General features: G+C 36.6%; 1 protein-coding gene across 6 annotated transcripts in view; it reads left to right on the forward strand.

Moving 5' to 3' along the window:
• NIN (ninein) overlaps nt 1-20,037 on the forward strand; it is a 229,254-nt gene that overhangs the window by 82,333 nt on the left and 126,884 nt on the right. For all 6 annotated transcript variants that reach the window (XM_036734513.1, XM_036734512.1, XM_036734515.1 and 3 more), the window contains 2 exons: nt 18,931-19,077; nt 19,768-19,935. In XM_036734513.1, coding sequence (XP_036590408.1) covers nt 18,931-19,077; nt 19,768-19,935 — 315 coding nt within the window. The remainder of the gene's footprint in view (nt 1-18,930; nt 19,078-19,767; nt 19,936-20,037) is intronic.

Raw genomic sequence — 20,037 nt, forward strand, 5'->3', positions numbered from 1 at the left:
AAGTGACAAGGGTATACTCTAGTGCAGGCAGTTTCAAAGAAGGGTGAGGGGAGGTTTTGCAGGAGATTTTGCAAAGATGAAATCAACAACCCTTGGCAACAAATTGGATATGAGGGGTATAAGATATAAGGGGTATAAGTATATATATATATATATATAAGGTGTCCAACAAATTGGATATGAGGGGTATAAGATATAAGGGGTATAAGTATATATATATATATATATAAGGTGTCCAGGATGACTCCTAGGTTGTGAGCTTGAGGGACTGGTGTATTTCCCTCTACAGTAATAGGGAAGGTAGAAGGGTGGGGAGGGTTTAGGAGAAAACATAACGAGTTCTGTTTTGCATATATTGAGTTTAAGATGTCTACTGTTCAACCAGTTTTAGTTGTCTGAAACACAGTTGGAGATACAAGATTGGAATTCAGCAGAGAGAATGGCATAGGAAAGGTAGATTTGAAAATAATCAGCATAAAAATGGTAATTAAATCCATGGGAACCTGATGAGATCACCAAATGAAGAAGTATAGAGGGAGAAGAAGAAGATGCAGGATGGAACCCTGAGGGACACCTACAATTAGAGGGCATGTCCTCAGGAGAATCCAGCAAAGGAGACAGGGAAGGAGCTGCTCAATTGGTAGGAGGAGAACCAGAGGGAGGGTTGTTGAAAAACCTAGAGAGAAAAAGAGTATCAAGGAGGAGATCATGATTAACAGTCAAAGGCTGCAAAGAGGTCAAGGAGAATAAGAGTAGTTGGATCTGGTGCCTAAAAGATTATTAGTAACTTTGGAGAGACCTGTTTCAGAGAAATGAGAAGGGCCAGATACAAAAGATGTTGTGGAGGTAGGGAAAAAACCAAACTATTTGGCAATCAGTTGGATATATGGTATAAGTAATGGTGTTGTGAGGCTCAAGCACTTTGCAAACCTTTAAGCACTATATAAATCAACTATTATTATTCTTGATATAGCATTAAGGCAGAATTTGTGACTTCGAAGAAAATCGTGAATTTGCCTGAATGGTTTGGAATCACAAGATATAAGGAGTTCTCTAAGTAGAAAGCAGAGGAATTAAAGCATTTATTCAAGCTTCAAAGTAGCAGACCCATGGACCAATGTCCCCAATTTGATGTTGTGGCCAAAACCTTCCAGATCCAATAAGCCCACTTCACAGTAGTAACCAGGAGGTTACAGAAAAATATTATGACAGTAAGCCAAACCATACTTGTGCATACCCCAATGCTAGGGCCCTCCTGTAAGAAGATTACCCACTGATCTCAAGCCCTTGTGCAGCACTCTCAGGTCTGCATGCTCTGGAAGCTGGTTTTCAGGTCAGTCCTGCTCTCAGTAGTGCCTTCTGCTGGTTCTGCTTCTGCTGCTCCTCCTTCTCCTGTTTCCACCAAGTCTCCTTCTCCAAGCTCTGTTCTCTTTTTATACAGTCCTTAGAAGTCATCCAATCAAATAGAATGTCATGTGAGCAACGAGAACTTAGGCGCCTACTATTGGCTGTGGTCTTAGCAACTCCCTATAGGACCCTGGGGTCTTCATGCCCACATCAGCTAAGCACCTAGTAGCTAGGGGTTTGGGGCCTACTTAGGAGCTAAGCTCTAATCAGACCTCCCTTCGTTGGCCCCACCTGGAGCTCCACCTGAAGCCTATTCAAATGGGCAGGAAAGATCTTCTCACTTACTGATTGCCTTTATACTTGAACCTTCTATTGCACTCCTACTGAGGTCTTGCAATATTTATAGAGCAATACAGGAGTTTGCTGGTCAGTGTTTAACAATCAAGTTCTCTAAAAAAGAAGAGGGAGGAGGAGGAGGAGGAAAAGGAGAAGACAAAGAAGATGAAGAAGTGTATGTACATAGTTACAAATTTAATCTACATTATTAAAAACTTTCTTAAGCCTAGATGATTAACAAAACAATAAATCACACTCTTATTTGTTGTTGTTGTTGAGAAGTTTCAGTCATGTCTGAATCTTCATGACCCCCATTTGGGGTTTTCTTGGCAAAGACACTGAAGTGATTTACCATTGCCTTTTCCTACTCATTTTACAGATGAGGAACTGAGGCAAACAGACTTAAGTGGCTTTCCCAGGATCACACATCTAGTAAGTGTCTGAGGCCAGATTTGAACTCAGGAAGATGAGTCTTCCTGACTCCAGGTCCTGCACTTTATGCACTGTTCCACCTAGATGACCATCCTTATTTATAGCTATTGCCAATTTCTGAGGTGTAAATACTTAGAATGAAAATTTATGTCTAAAGGAAAATTCACAAGTACCTACAAAGAAGAAAAAAAGGATTTCCAACAACCAGGAGCTGTGAGGTACCTTTTTATCACATGTACTTTATGTGGTAAATTTTCCCATGAACTCTATACTGCTGGGGGAGTGTGTGATACAGACATTGGGAGTATGTTTTGTACCAACTTTTCTTCTTATACCACCTTAGTAAAATATCTCTTTATAAAAGCTAAATCTATCTGACTAAGGAATATATGTTGATTTTTTGGAAAGTACATTTGTGGGGCTCATGAGCTATATAGTATTATATAGACACTTTCACACCCTCAGGATCCTCTAGAATCCAAATAAAAAGTAATAATCACTCTCTGAGGACCCAACCTGCAAGTGCAAGTAGGAATTGAGAGTTATTTCAGAGCATGCACTACATTCTAAAATAGATTATTAAAGGGATGATTTGATGAACTAAAGCAGTGATTACAAAGATCCAATGTGATTTCCCTAAGGACAAGTCATACCAAGCTAATTTCATTTCTCTTTTTTTTTCTCCAGGATTACTAAACTAGTAGTTAAGGAGAGTGATGTGGGTATAGTTTACCTGCGTTTTAGTATAGAATTTCAAAAAAAAATTCGTACTTTTCTGTAAATAGATAAAAATACAACCAGATGGTTGGGTGACTGGATTCAATGGATAGTTTTAATGTCAACACAGTAGGAGTTCTCCAGTAGAGTACCCCCAGAGATCTTTGTTGGCCCTATGCTGGTTAACATATTTATCAATGATAAAGTTGTAGATGGTAGATTAATCAAAATTACAGAGAGTATAAAGCTGAGACAAATAGCTAACACATTGCATGACAGAGTCAGAAACCAAAAGATCTTGACAGGGAAGAGCATTGGACTGAATTTAAAAGCTGGAATTCAAAAGGGATAAGCCCAAAATGTGTCAGCAGTATGATGTGGCAGCTAATAAAACTACTATGATACTCGTATATGTTAAGGTAGGCATAGTTTTGAAGAATAGGAAGATGAAATACTATTCTCTAAACCCCCTGTAATTAGTCCACGTTAGACTTTATCTGAAGGATTGTGTTCTATTTGGAACACTATAGTTTAAGAAGTACTGTTAACAAATTGGAAAGTATCCAGAGTAGGGCAGCCAGAATAATGAAGAGTTTTGAGTTTTTTACTTATGAAGATTAGTTGAAAGAATTGGACATGTTTAACCTAGAGAAAAGGAGAAATAAAGCAAGGACATCAACTGTCACTTCAATTATTTCATATATTTCTAGAAATTAAGGGAAGAGGCAAAAAAGAAAAATTATCACTTTGTGCAGATATAATGGTTTATTTAGAAAACATAATAGTAACAAAAATTATTGAAAAATTACTTCATAACTTCAGCAAAATAGCAGGACATAAAAATGTACAGAAATCAACAGTATTTCTGATTATTATCAATAAAACCCATTAGGAAGAGATAGAAAAAGAAATTCCATTCAATATTAAACATTTGGAAGTTGTTGCAGTCAGATGCACACACAAGAAATATATGAATTATTCCGCAAAAAATTCCTCATTGCTTGGCCATGCCAATATTATAAAAATCATTGATTTGGAATTGTCTTGGATCATTGCATTGATTATAGTATCTAAATCTTTCCCAGTGGATCATTGTAACAATATTGCTGTTGCTGTGTACAGTGGTCTGGTTCTGCTCACTTTAATCTGCATCAATTCATATAAATCTTCCCAGGTTTTTTTCTGAAACCATCACCTTTATCATTTCTTATAACACAATAGTATTCTATCACAATCACATACCATAAGTTGTTCAGTCATTGCCCAATTGATTGGCATCACCTCAATCTTCAATTCTTTGCCACCACAAAAAGAAAAAGGAAAATGACATATATGTACAAATGTCTTTATACTGTAGGATACAAAACCAGTAGTGGTATTTCTGAATCAAAGGGTATGTAAAATTTTATAGCATATATAGCACTGGCACAGCTCCAAATTGTTCTAGAGAATGGTTGGACTAGTTCACAATTCTGCCAACAGTGCATTAGTGTCCCTATTTTTCCACATCCTCTCAAACATTTTCTATTTTCCTTTCCTGTCATATTAGCTGTCTAATAGGTGTGAAGTGGTATGAATTTTAATTTGCATTTAGTGATTTAGAGCATAATTTTCATATAAATATAGATTGTTTTCATTTCTTTTTCAGAAACCTGACTGTTTATATGCTTTGACATTTATCAGTTGGGAATGCCTTTTTAAAAATAATAAATTTGACTCATTTCTTTGTGTATTTGAGAAATGAGGCCTTTCTCAGAGAAACTTAGTATAAAAATTCTTTTCCAGTTTCCTGTTTCCTTCTTTTTTTTAAAATTTTTTAAAAATTTATTTATTTAACATATTTAGTTTTCAGCATTGATTTTCACAAGAGTTTGAATTACAAATTTTCTCCCCATTTCTACCCTCCCCCCCACTCCAAGATGGCGTATATTCTGGTTTCCCTGTTCCTCAGTCAGCCCTCCCTTCTGTCACCCCACTCCCCTCCCATCCCTTTTCCCCTTCCTTTCTTGTAGGGCAAGATAAATTTCTTCTGGCTGTATGTTTTGGTCTTTTTTTGTCACCAAAGAAAGATTCCAAAGTCTGAGAGTGAATCTGAGTCCATTTTTGCTGCCTGGCCATATTCCCAACCAACTAACTTGACCCTTGAGTTTTTCAGCGGGGTATGACCGCTTGTAGACTAAAGAGTTCTATGTTCCATGTTTGGGGGTGATGTGCCAGCTCTGCCACACCAGTACTCCTCCTTCCCCAAGAACCCCCAACCTGGACTGGGCTTAGATCTTCAGCAGGCTGTGCACTCCAGCTCTGATCCACCACTTAATTCCTCCCACCAGGTGGGCCTGGGGCTGGAAGCAACTGCAGCTGAACTTGTGTAGCTGCCCCACCTCCGCTGCCTCGGGGGCAGTGGCTGAACCACAAACTCCTTCCACTCCCGCAGCTTTTCCCACTAACCTTCTCTGTTGTCTTTGGTGTTTGTGGGTTGAGAAGTCTGGTAACTGCTGCAGCTCACTGATTCAGGGTGCTAGGGCACACTCCGCCTGGCTCCTGGTCTGGTTAGTCCATGCCGCTCACGCTGGGCTCTGCTTCGCTCCGCTCCCAGCTCCCAGCTCCATGTGGGATAGACCTCACCCAGAGACCATCCAGGCTGTCCTGGGCTGGAGCCCTGCTTCTCTCTGCTGTTTTGTGGGTTCTGTAGTTCTAGAATTGGTTCAGAGCTATTTTTTTATAGGTTTTTGGAGGGACTCGGTGGGGAGCTCACGCTAGTCCCTGCTTTCCAGCTGCCATCTTGGCTCCACCCCCTCCTGTTTCTTTCTAATTTTGGCTGTATGGTTTTGTTTATGCAAAACCTTTTTAATTTCATGTAATCAAAATTGTAAATTATATTTCATTTGATCCTTTGTATATCTTTTTTAGCTTTGAACTCTTCCTTTATCACAGATCTGATAGGTAAAATTTCCATGTATCCTTACTACAGTGTGAGATGCTTTCTGTGCCTAGATTCTGCCAAACTGCTTTCCAGTTTTCTTAGTAATTTTTTGTCAAATAGTGAGCTCTTGCCCCCAAAGCTTGGATTTTGGGGTTTATCAAACACTTGATTACTATGGCCATTTATTACTGTACATTGTGTACTTAATCTCCTTCACTGATCCGGTACTGTATTTCTTAGCTAATACCAGATTATTTTGATGTTACTACTTTGTAATATAGTTTGACATCTCTTACTGCTATGCTGTCTTAACTATTTTTCTCATGTATTCCTTTGATATTCTTGATGTTTTATTCTTCTAGCTGAATTTTGTTATTTTCTCTAGGTCTGTAAAATAATTCTTTGGTATTGGCGTGACCCTGAAAAATTAAATTAATTTGTGTAGAACTGGATTTTTATTACATTGACTCAGCCTCCCCATAAGCAATTAATAATTTAGTTCTATCTCTATGTGCAAGAAAATTGTGTTTTAATTTAGTTCACTGTTTAATTTTCTTCCTGGCTTTGTCTTTTTTTAAATGGAATTTCTCTTTCTAGCTCTTCTTGCTGGACTTTGTTGGTAATATATAGAAATGATAATTTATTGGGTTTGTTTTATATTCTGCAACTTTGCTAAATTTATTCATTCTTTCAACTGGTTTGTTAGTTTATTCTCTAGGGTTCTCTAATCATGCATCTAATCATAATCATATCATCTGCAAAGAGTGATGATTTTGTTTCCCCAATGCCTGTTCTCATTTCTTCAATTTTTTTTTCTTATTGTTCTAGATAACATTTCTCATAATAAGTCTCATAAGAGCTTCACCACTGATATTATTGGGAAATTTTCAAGTTTATCCCCATTATAGCTGTTTCCTCTTGGTTTTAGTTAGATATTACTTGGTATTTTAAGAAAAGCTTCATTTATACCCATTTTTTCCTAGTGTTTTTAATAGGAATATGTTTTGTTTTTTGTCCAAACATTTTTCTGCATCTATTGGTAGGATTATATGTATATTTTTATTATTGATATGGTCAATTATGTTTATTGATTTCCTATTTTTTAAAAGATATTTTTAAATTTTATTTTTAATTTTTAGTTCACGACACTCAGTTCCACAAGTTTTTGGGTTCTAAATTTTCTCACCCTCCGTTTCCTCCCCCCAATCCCCTGAGACAGCATGTAGTCCAATGTAGGTTCTACATATATCTTCACATTGAACTTATTTACATAATAGTCCAGTTGTAATGAAGAATTACAACCAATGGAATGAATCGTGAGAAAGGAGAAACAAACACCTCCCCAGCCCCCCAAATAAAGGAACAAAAAGAGAGAGAGCAAAAAGTTTGCCTCAGTCTACATTCAGATTCCATAATTGTTTCTCTGGATGTGATTTTTGTATCTATATTCGTTAGGGAAACTAGCCTATAGTTTTCTGTCTTTGTTTTTGCTATCCTTGGTTTAAGTATCAAAACCTCATTTGTATTGTAGAAAGAATTTGATAAGGCTTCTTTACCTTTTTTTTCAAATAGTTTATATAGAATTAGTATTAATTGTTCTTTAAATGTTTGGTAGAATTCACTTGTAAATCCATCAGATCCGGTTTTTTTTTCTCCTTAGGAAGTTCATTTATGCCTTGTTCGATATTTTTTCCTAAGATAGAGTAATTGAAGGATTCTATTTCTTGTTTTGTTAATCTTGGAAACTTTTATTTTCATAAATATTCATCCATTTCACTTGTTGTCAGTTGTCCTGATATGATTAGGCAATTCTAAAAATTGCCTTTAATTTCATCTTCAATGGTGGCACCCTTTTCAATTTTGATACTAATTTATTTGGTTTTCTTTTTTTTTAATCAAATTAACAAATGGTTTGTCTATTTTATTGGGCTTTATAAAACCAGATCTTAGTTTTATTTATTAGTTTAATGTTTTTTAAATTTAAGCTTTATTAATTTATCCTTTAATTTTCCAGGATTTCTATTTTGATGTTTAATTGGAGATTTTTATTTTGTTCTTTTTCTAGTTTTTTAGTTTCATGCCCAATTCATTGATCTGTTTTTCTCCCTCTTTTTTTTATTGATGTAAGTGTTTAGTGATATAAATTTCCCCCTAAATGCTGGTTTGGCTATGTCCCACAAATTTTGGTATGTTTTCTCATTGTGGTCATTATTTTTAATGAAATTGTTGATTGTTTTTATGATTTATTCTTTGGCCTACAAATTCTTTAGATTATTTAATTTTCAGTTAATTTTTAATCAGTGCTTCTAAGGCTCTGTATTAAATGTAATTTTTTTTGCATTATGATCTGAAAAGGATGCATTTAATATTTGTATTTTTCTGCATTTGGTTGTGTGGTATTTATGCCCTAATATATGGTCAAATTTAAAATTTTTTTATTTAGTATTTTTCCTCAGTTACATGTAAAAACAATTTTAACATTCTTTTTTAAATAAATAAATTAATTTATCTTTTAGTTTTCAGCATTCATTTCTATAATTTTTAAAATTTTCTCCTCCTCCTTCCCAAAAAGGTGTGCAATCCAATATAGGCTCTACATTACATTCTCATTAAACATATTTTCATATTAGTCATGTTGTATAGAAGAATTAGAATGAATTGGAGGAACCATGAGAAAGAAAAAACAAAACAAAACAAAACAAAAAAAGAGATCAAATAGTATGCTTTGATGCATTTAGACTCCATAGTTCTTTTTCTGGATGTGGATGGTATTTTCCATCATGAGTCTTTTGGAGTTGTTTTAGGTTCTTGAATTCCTGAGAAGAGCTAAGTCTATCACAGTCAGTCAACATACAATGTGGCTGTTACTGTTTATGATGTTCTCCTGGTTCTGCTCACTTCACTCAGTATCAGTTCATATAAATCTTTCCAGGTTTTTCTGAAGTCCACCTGTTCATCATTTCTTATAGCACAACAATTGTTTTAAAACTTTTGAGTTCCAAATTCTCTCCCTTCCTCTCTTCCCATCCCCACTCATTGAGAAGGCAAGCAATACAATATAGGTTATACATGTGTAGTTATGCAAAACATATCCATAGTAGTCATGTTGTGAAAGAAAACACAGACAAAGAAAAATTCAAGGAAAAAAAAAGTAAAAAAAGTATGCTTCACAGCCCATTGTGGGTGGCGCTGGAAGAGACCAGGCTGGAGCAGAGCTGGCAGAGCAGGGCTCAGGGCACTGAATCGCTGGCAACTGTGGCAGTTTCCAGACTTCTCAACACACAAACACCAAAGACAACTTAGCAAGTCAATGGGAAAACTGTTGGACCTGGGTGAGAGAAGAGCATTTTCTGGCCCCAGCCCTGGGGTGGCAGAGGTGGCTGCAGTGGCAACAGCAGCAGTAGCAGCAGTGGTGGCTGTTTCCAGAGCTCCAAGCCCACAGACAGTGGGGGGAATAAAGCGACTGATCAGAGCGGGAGTGCAGGGATCTCTTTGCTGGTACTGAGGCAGGATACTCTTTCTTTGCCCTGCTTGGATATGGGTTGCAGTCCTGGTTGGCAGTCCTTGGGGGAGGAGGAGCACTGGTGTGGCAGAGCTTGTGCTGGCTGTGGAGAGAGAGTCCTCATGGTAGTTACATGGCAGAAAGGAGTGCTTGCACTCACAGACCAGAGCACAGGCCAGGAGAGGAATAGCATACCACCTCAAAATAGAATTAGCTCTGAAAGCAGCAGTGCAAAACCCCTGAAGCTTAGGACAGAGCACTCTCCCCTCCGGAAGCAGTCATACCCTGACAAAGAGCTTAGAAGTCAAGTAATTGGCTGGGAAAATGAGCAGACAGCATAAAAGGACTTAGACTATAGAATCTTACTTTGGTGACAAAGAAGATCAAAATATACAGCCAGAAGAAGTTAACGAAGTAAAAAATCCTACATCAAAAGCTTCCAAGGAAAATACGAATTGGTCTCAGGCCGTGGAAAAGCTCAAAAAGCATTTAGAGAATTAAGTAAGCGAATTGGAGGAAAAATTGGGAAGAGAAATGAGTGTGATGCAAAGCAATCATGAGAAATGAGTCAACAGCTTGCTAAAGGAGACCCCCCCCCACCAAAATACTGAAGAAAATAACCCCTTAAAAATTAGACTAACCCAAATGGTAAAAGAGCTCCAAAAAGCCAGTGAGGAGAAAAATGCCCAAAAAGACAGAATTACCCAAATGGAAAAGGAGGCCAAAAGATAAATGAAGAAAATAATGTCTTAAAAATTAGAATGGAGCAAGTGGAAGCTAATGACTTTAGAAGAAATCAATAAATTATAAAACAGAACCAAAAGAATGAAAAAAATAGAAGATATTGTGAAATATCTCATTGGAAAAACCACTGACGTGGAGAATAGATCTAGGGGAGATAATTTAAAACTTATTGGACTACCATGATCAAAAAAAGAACCTAGATATCATCTTTCAAGAAATTATCAAGGAAAACTGCCTTGATATTCTAGAAATGGAAATTGAAAGAATCTACCTGTTGAAAAAGATCCCAAAAAGAAAACTCCTAGGAATATTGTAGCCAAATTCCAGAGTTCCCAGATCAAGGAGAAAATATTGCATGCAGGCAGAAAGAAACAATTCGAGTATTGTGGAAACGCAATCAGGATAATACAAGATCTAGAAGCTTCTGCATTAAGGGGTCAAAAGGCTTGGAACATGATATTCCAGAGGTCAAAGGAGCTAGGATTAAAAGCAAGAATCACCTACCCAGAAAAACTGAGTGTAATATTTCAGGGCAGAATATGGTCTTTCAGTGAAATAGAAGACTTTCAAAGAAATGGAGGACTTTCAAGCATCCTCGATGAAAAGACCAGAGCTGAATAGAAAATTTGACTTTCAAGTACAAGAATTAAGAGAAGCATGAAAAGATAAACAGGAAAGAAATAGCATAATGGACTTACTAAAGTGAACTGTTTACATTCTTACATGGAAAGATGATATTTTCAACTCATGAGACCTTTCTCAGTATTTGAATAGTTGAAGGGAATATACATATATATATATAGACAGAGGGCACAGGTGTGAGTTGAATATGAAGGGATGATATCTTAATGAAATAAAATTAAGGGGTGAGAGAATAATATATTGGGAGAAAGGGAAAGGGAGAGATAAAATGGGATAAATTATGTCACATGAAAGAGGCAAGAAAAAGCCATTACAATGGAAGGGAAGAGGGAGTAGGTGAAAGGGAATGAGTGAATCTTGCTCTCATCAGATTTGACCTAAGGAGGGAATAACATACATACTCAATTGGGTATCCTACCCTACAGGAAAGTAGGGGAGAAGAGGATAAGAGGGGGGGAAGATGATAGAAAGGTGGGAAGATTGGGGGAGGAGGTAGTCAAAAGCAAACATTTTTGAAAAGGAATAGGGTCAAAGGAGAAAATTGAATAAAGGGGAAAGGATAGGATGGAGGGAAATATAGTTACTCTTTCATAATGCTACTATTATGGAAGTGTTTTGTATAATGATACATGTGTGGCCTATGTTGAATTGCTTGCCTTCTCAAGGAGGGTGGGTGGGGAGGGAATAAGGGAAAGAATTTGAAACTCAAAGTTCTAAAAACAAATGCTCAAAAAAAAAAGTTGTTTTTACATGCAACTGGGAAATAAGATATACAGGCAATGGGGTATAGAAATCTATCTTGCCCTACAAGAAAGTAAGGGGAAAAGGGGAGGGGGGAGTGGGGTGATAGAAGGGAGGGCAGACTGGGGAAAGGAGCAATCAGAATACATGCCTTCTTGCGCTGTGGGGAAGGGTAGAGATGGGGTGAAAATTTGTAACTCAAAATCTTGTGGAAATGAATATTGAAAACTAATAATAAATTTTAAAACGTTGAGAAAGAAAAGAAATAAAATATATTGTGAGCAACAACAACAACAACAACAAAAAGTATGCTTCAGTCTGTATTCAGACACCATCACTTGTTTCTCTGAGGAAGGATAGTATTTTTCATCATGAATCTTTCAGAATTGTCTTGGATCATGTTATTGCTAAGAATAGCTAAGCCATTCACAGCTGATTATCTTACAGTACATTTCACTTTCAAAGGTTTCTATGTGAGCATCCTCATCATTTCTTATAGTCCAATAGTACTCCATCATAATTGCATACCACAACTTGTTCACCTATCCCCTCAATTTCATATTCTTTGTCCCCAGAAAAGAACTGCTATAAATATTTTTGTATATATAGGTTCTTTTCCTTTTTAAAAATTTTTTTTATCTGTTTTGGGATACAGACCTCGTAGTCATATTGCTAGGTGAAAGGGTATGCATGGTTTTATAGCTTTTTGGGCATAGATCCAAATAGCTCTACAGAATGGTTGAATCAGTTCACAACTTCACCAGCAGTGCATTAAAGTCTCATTTTTCCCACATCCCCTCCAACATTTGTCATTTACCTTTTCTGTCCTTTTATCCAATCTAATAGGTATGAGGTAGTACCTCAGAATTGTTTTAATTTGCATTTCTCCAATCAATAGTGATTTAGAACTTGTTTTTTCATATGGCTGTAGATAGCTTTGTTTACTTCACCTGAAAACTGATCATGTCTTTTGGTCATTTGTCAATTGGGGAATGGCTCTTGTTTTTTATATATTTGACTCAGTTCTCTATATGTTTGAGAAACGAGGCCTGTTTCAAAATTTTTTTTCACAGTTACTATTGCCAACTGTATTTCCCTCCATCCTATTATCCTTACCACCCCCGTTTATCGTATTCTCTCTCTCCGTTCACCCTGTCCTTCCTCAAAAGTTTTTACTTCTGACTGTTGCCTTCCTTAATTCACTGTCCCTTCTATCACACCCTGTCTTTCCCCTCCTACTTTTCCGTAGGGTAAGATAGATTGCTATACTGAATTGCATGTGTATGTTATTGCCTCTTTGAGTCAGTCTGATGAGAATAAGGTTCATTCACTCCCCTTCACCTCTCTGCTCTTCAACTCCAATGTAAATTCTTTTCTTCCTTCTTTACTATGAGATAATTTACCCCATTCTGCTTCTCCCTTTCTCTTTCTCCCAGTACATCCCTCTTTAACTCCTTAATTTTGTTTTTGAGATATCATCCCTTTGTATTCAACTCACACTTATGCCCTCTGTCTATATATACTCCTTATAACTACCCTAATAAAGAGAAAGGTCTTATGAGTTAGTAATATTGTCTTCCCATGTAGGAATGTAAATAGTTTAACTTTTATTAAGTCCCTTTCCTGCTTACTTTTTTATGCTTCTCTTGAGTCTTGTATTTGAAAGTCAAAGTCTCAGCTCAGCTCTGGTCTTTTCATCAAGAATGCTTGAAAGTCCTCTCATTGAATGTCCATTTTTTCCCTGAAAGGTTATACTCAGTTTTTCTGGGTAGGTGATTCCTGTTTGTAATCTTAGCTTCTTTGCCCTTCAGAACATCATATTCCAAGCCCCCTGGTCCATTAATGTAGAAGTTGCCAAATATTGTGTTATCCTGACTCTGGCTCCGTGATACTTGAATTGTTTCTGTCTGGTTGCTTGCAATATTTTTTCCTTGACCTGGGAACTCTGGAATTTCGCTATAATATTCCTGGGAGTTTTCATTTTGGGATCTCTTTCAGGAGGTGATCAGTGGATTCTTTCAATTTATATTTTCCCCTTTGGTTCTATGATATCTATGTGGTTTTCCTTGATAAATTCTAGATTAAATTATGTTACAATTATAATTCTAAATATAAATTATAAATATGATGTCTAGGCCCTTTTTTGATCATGGCTTTCAAGGAGTCAAATAATTCTTAAATTATCTCTCCTGGATCTATTTTCCAGGTCAGTTTATTTTCTGATGAGATATTTCACATTTAAAAAAATTTTTTCATCCTTTTGACTTTTTAAAATTGTTTCTTGATGCCTCATTTCATGGAGTCTTTAATTTCCATTTGCTCAATTCTAATTTTTAAAGAATGATTTTGTTCCATAAGCTTTTGTCCTTTTTTCCATTTGTCCAATTCTGCTTTTTCAGGAGTTCTTTTCTTCAGTAAATTTTTGTTTTTTTTTTGTCATTTGCCGATTCCATTTTTTGTGTCTCTTTTGCCAAGGTGTTAATGCTTTTTGCATTATTTTCTTTCATTGCTCTAATTTGCCAGCTTTTCCTTTGACACTCTTATCTCTCTATTTAACTCTTTCAAGACTCTTTTTTGCCTTGTGTCTAATTAGCATTTTTCTTTGATACTTTGGTTGTAAGTATTTTCACATTATTGTTTTGAGTTTGTGTCTTGGTTCCCTTCCACCATGGTAGCTTTTTATGCTCAAGTTCTTTTTTTTTTTTTTTGCATATTTTCCCAGCTTGTTTCTTGACTTTGAATTTCACGTTAAAGTTAGGCTTTGCTCACCAGGTTGTGGGGAGAAACTGTCACAAGCTTCAGGCTTTTTCCTGCTATTTTCGGAGTTAGTTCTGGGGGTCTGCAAGTTGCAGTGCTTCCAAGCTGGTGTAATTTAAGTGGTGGCATGTTTGCTGTTCTCCTGGTTTGTATTCTGGCTTTTACCCAAAGCATCTTGTTTCACAGCAGCCACAAGTGCTGGGACTCTTCTCAGTCCTGGAATTGTGACCAGGCACCCTATTACACTACAATCACAAGCTGTAGTGCTTCTTCTTGCCCTGGAACTGGGAGTAGGGCTCCTGCTCCCTTGTGACCTCTCTGCCCTGGAACTTCAACCCAGAGCAAGGAAGTTGCCAAACAGTGGCAGCTCCTGCACCCAGTGCCAGCAAATGGTCTCGCATATTCTCTTTCTGATCAGTTGTCCAACCCCTTATAGTCTCCGGGGTGAGAAATCCTGAAGCTGCTGCTAGTGCTGTTGCTGTTGCTGTGTCTACAGTCTACAGCTGGTGTTGCTGTGGTCTTTACTCTGAGCTGGTCCCCGCCCAGGTAACACAGACCTCTCCTGTGGACCTCCTAAATTATGTTGGACTGGAAAAATATTTCATCTGGACCTTTTCTTAGCTATGCTGTTCCTGAAATTCATTTGATGCATTGTTTTAAAGTTGTTTGGAGGGGAATATTGAAAGAGTTGGGCTCGGTTGTTGCCTTGACTCCTGCATTTTTGCTCCCTCTTCCCCCCTTAACTCTTTTGAGAGGAACCAAAATGAAATATTTTAAAAGCATTTTGCAAACCTTAAAGTGCTATGTAAATGCTATTACTATTAATTATTATTTTCTAATGTTTTTGATGCTGGTTAAAAAGAGAGGTCAGTCAGTGGAATGCATTATATATACAAAACATTGTTGTTATCATTCAATTGTGTCTGACTCTTCATGAGCCTGTAGACCGTAATGTCCATGGGTTTTTCTTGGCAAAAATACTGAAGTGGTTTGCCATTTCCTTCTCTAGTGGATTAAGGCAAACAGAGGTTAAGTCACTTGCCCTGGGACACACAGCTAGTAAATGTGTGATGCTAGATTTGAGCACAGCTCTTTCTGTCTCTAGACCCAGGACTGTATCCACTAAGCTAACTAGCTGCCTCCTAGATATACAAAATCAAATAAACAAAATAACAGTGTTCAATGAATCTGAAGATTCTAGCTCCTGGGGTAAGGACTTATTATTTAGTCAAAACTTCAACTTAAAACCAAAACTTAAAAAGCTGAAAAAGAATCGGTCAAAAATTACAGACTAACATTTCATACTGTTTCAACAATCCGGCTAGCAGCTGCTGTGGGGGTGAAAGACCAACACAACCCCAACAACAAGAACACTACCAGCATGCTGCAAAAGTACAGGTTCTTTTGATTTGCTTAACTAAGGAAAGCAAGGTGAAGGGGTTGACAAGCTTACTTTAATTCAGCATACAAATATCATTCACTTAGTTCAGGGGAAAAAGCCAGTACCCTGAACTTCAGAACAAAATACAAACAAAGACAGACAGACCTTGTCTGATTCAAATTCCAAAACATAGTTACCAGAGTTCACCAAAGTCTCAGCATCCGGGTTTACAGGCTGGAGGGCTCCTTAGCTACAGCTGCCTGGAGTCTCTGCATCAGCACCATCACGAGTGAGAGCCCTGTGCAAATGGCTCTGTCTTCTCTTCTTATAGGGTTTCAGACGTCATCAAACGTCATCTGAATGATCAGAACTTAGGCTGCTATGATTGGTTCTTGAGTTAGCCCCTCCCCTTAGGACCCTGGGAGGTTCACAACCACATAGGTTAGGTTAACACCTAATAGGGGTTAGAGCCTGGGGCTTAGCACTTAGTAAGACTCAATGAAATACACTGAATTACTCAAAGCAAACAAAAGCCAAACTCTTCAAGGGCACTTGTTGAACTATGTGCTAAGAGCCCATTTTGCTTACCAGCACACATACCATGTGTGAATTTGAGCCCCAGAGAGATGCTTGACATCAATATAAAAGATGATATCATAAACAAATTAGAGGAGCAAGGAAGAAAATAGTTTTCATATCTATTAGTAGGGGAAGAGATCATGACCAAATAAAAAGATAGTGACTATTATAGAAATTAAAATAATTGTTTTTGAATATATAGAATTTTAAATGTTTTTTTAGACTCAAAACCAATGAAGCCAAAATCAGAAAGGAAGCAGGTAATTGAGAAAAAATTTCTTTTCATCAAGCTTCTAATCAAAATACATAATAAACTGATTTGAATGTATAAAAACAAATGCCATTTCCTATTATGCAAGTGGTCAAAAGACATAAACAGTATTCTAAGGAAGAAATTAAAGTAAGCATTTAAATAACACCTACTGTGTACCAGATACTGCATGCGATATGCCTTACAAATATCTCATTTTTGTCCTTACAACAACCCTGGGAGGTCAATGCTATTATTATTTTCATTTTATAGTTGAGGAAACTGAGCCAAATAAAGGTTAATTGACTCGCCCAAGGTCATAGCTGGCAAGTATCTGATTCCAGATTTGACCTTAGGTTTTCCTGATTCCAGACCCAGCACTATATTCTCTGTACCACCTAACTGCCTCATATTCTTGATAACCATATGAAAAATGCTCTGTATCACTAATAATTAGACAAATGGATATTAAAACAATTCTGTGGTTCTACCTTATACCCACCAGATTGGGGGAAAATGACAAAAAAAGAAAATGACAAATGTTAGAGAGACTGCTGGAAAATAGACACATTAATGCATTATTGGTGGAGCTATAAATAATTGGTCAAGCTAATTGGACCAAATTACATAGCACCTATCCTCCAAAAGTCACTAAAGTAAACCTTTTAAATCAATGATACTACTACTAGGAATATACCTCTGAAGAAACTGAAGAGGAAAACTATTTGTACAAAAATATTTGTAGCTAGTCTTTTGTATGAAATGAAGGAACGCAGCATTTCTAAGAATACTGGGAAGAAGACCTATATGAAGTGATTTAGAGGGTATCAAGAAGAATTAGGAGAACAATTTATAAGACAACTAAATTGTAAACAAAAACCACTTTTGAAAACTTGAGAATTCCCTCAGTGCAATGAATAACATTCCAGGAGATTAGTAATGATGCTACTCACCTCCTGACAAAGAGGTGATGGACTTAAAGTGAAGAATGAGACATATATTTTTGGAAATGGTCTGTATGTGAATTTGTTTTGCTTGACTATGCGTATTTATTACAAGGTTTTTTTTTCATTTTTCCCAGTTTTTTTGTTCATTATAGGAGAAGTAAAGCTAGAAGGAGGAAAAAATACAATTGAAAATAAATGTTCAAATTAGATTTTTTAAAAAAATTGTTGTATAAGTTTCTTAACCTTTTATGGTGTGTATTTTAAAATCACATGACAATATTCCATGTCAATTTGGGAGCTTGAGGAACAATTCTGCTTCTCAGTATATCAATTTTATTTATCCAAGTTCATCATTTCTCCATTGGGGTCAATACCTCCAGGCCTGGTGGAAGTAAAAATATCTAAAAATTTTTTGGTGTGAATGTTTTACAGTTAGATGATTGTTGAATCTTCCAAAGTTTCTTAATGTCTACTGACAATGGTTTTGGGATAGCCTTGAATGAAAATATATGTTTCATTAGTAAAAATTACCTTTGTGCATTCTTCAGTACTCTAGTCTTTTATTGTCTTGACCACAACAAGCATTTCTTTTCTTTATATCAATAGTTATCAGCTGTTTTCTTCGTTTTTATTTACATTTTAAATATTAGCAGTGTTTTCTTACAGAAATAAAGTCAACCCTCAAACTGAAACTGGGATGTGCATACTTATCCCTTTCCCTCTCATTTTTAACCTGTGACCTTCGGTTCATACAACTATTTATTCTATTTTTTTTTCTTTTGGTGAGGTATTTGGGTTTAAGTGACTTGCCCAGGGTCACACAGATAGTAAGTGTTGAGTGTTTGAGGCTGGATTTGAACTCAGGTCCTCCTGACTACAGGGCTGGTGCTCTATCCACTGTGCCACCTAGCTGCTCCTATATAGCTATTTATTCTAATGCCATACCTCCTTTCTTCCTCACCCCTGCCCACCATGCATAAAAGGATCAGAACCATCAACTCAGGTAAATACCTCTCCCTAGATAGTCTTCCAAATGCAGCCCCAATGTACTTGGGAATTTTCTTTTACTCTAAGCACTCTTGTCTCTGGAAATTCAGCTGCCAGGTGCCATCTGCCTGAAGGTATAGAAGGAACTCTGCCAATAGTCCCTAGAGGTATTCTCATAGAAAGGGCACAAGATTTAGAATCTGCCTGAATTTGAGTCTGTGCGCTATTACAAACCGTGACAATTGAAGGCTTTAAGTTTTAGTAGTAAAAGTAACCTTTTTCCAAACTTCAGCACTCCAGTACTTTTTACTGAAGCATATTACTTAACCTATCTAAGATTGTCACCTATCTGTAACATGGGAAATATCTACTTGCCAGGTTTGTTGTGATGCTCCCCCTCCATGTGTGTGTATGTATATGTATGTCTATATAACTTGTATATGTATGTATGAATGTATAAAACTTGTATGTATATGGATATATAAATATATTTGCATACATGCATGTATGTATGTATGCATATATATACATGTATGTATATATAAAACTTGTAAGGCATTTGACATTTATTTATTTACAACTTCTTATGTGAGCAAAGAAGTATTTTAAAATTTATATTTCTTCTATATTTATATTTCTTTCTAGGTGTTTGAAGATATCTTTCATGATCTTAAGCCTGATGGTACAATGAATATGAAAGATTTTTTCTATAGTTTGTTTAAAAATGGAAAACCCCTTACAACATCAGCATCAACTCCTTATAGACAGGTGAAAAGGCATCTCTCCATGCCGGTAAGGATCATATAGAAAATTATTTCACCATGAGGTGGAGTTAGAAAATTGTTTGACTATTTGCCAGTGATTAATAGGATGAGGAGTAAGAATCTTCCCCCACCCCCACCCCCCAAAATAAAACTAATTTAAAGGGAAGGGGTAGTAAAATTTGCATGCACACTTTCACCTGAAGCACAGGAATAATTTGCTATAAGCTGGGACAAGTTCTGCTACTCGTTGTTAGTATCCATTTTTCCAGCTTCAGATAATTTGACAGAGGTGAGAGATATTTCAAATTCCTCTCACTTTCTGCCACAAATCTTGAGGAGTGAGGTAAAAGTTAGGAAAGATAAAAATTGCTTTTCAGATATTTCTGTGTTTTTAGTAACCCCATTATTTAGGCTATTTAACATCACCTCTGAATTAGGTCTGGGACAAGTTTCTTTACTCACTTTAGAAAACCTTCTGTTTGGTAAGTTTTTTTTTTAAAGTAAACTTCATGGTCTTAGTATTCTAAGGAGAAGGAAATCAAAAGGGTAGAAGGACTTCTTTCTCAGCTGAAGTATTTTCTAGAATAACATGTCTTTTGCTCGTTTTGGTCACCGAAATAGGACCAATAATTTCATTCTTTTAACCAGCCTCTGCCTACTGTAGTGGTGAAATATACAGGGTCAAGTTGACCCTACAGAGTTTCTCTCGCTTTTCTAGTCTTTTGATGAAAGTGGGAGACGCACCATCACTTCTTCAGCAATTACAAGTTCAATTACCTTCCGATTATTCTCCTGCCTCGATGATGGAATGGGGTATGGCTCTGTGGAGCAAATACTTGACATCTGGAATGAAGAGGGCATTGAGAATGGCCAGGAGATCTTAAAGGTAACTCAGAGAAAACTGAGAAAAAAATTTGGCATCCTCAAAGAAACATCCTAAATAATCATTTTCAAAACTACTTTTTGAGTTCATAATTATTTAATAATT

The sequence above is a fragment of the Trichosurus vulpecula genome, chromosome 8, assembly GCF_011100635.1.
Source record: "Trichosurus vulpecula isolate mTriVul1 chromosome 8, mTriVul1.pri, whole genome shotgun sequence".
Lineage (NCBI taxonomy): Eukaryota > Metazoa > Chordata > Mammalia > Diprotodontia > Phalangeridae > Trichosurus > Trichosurus vulpecula.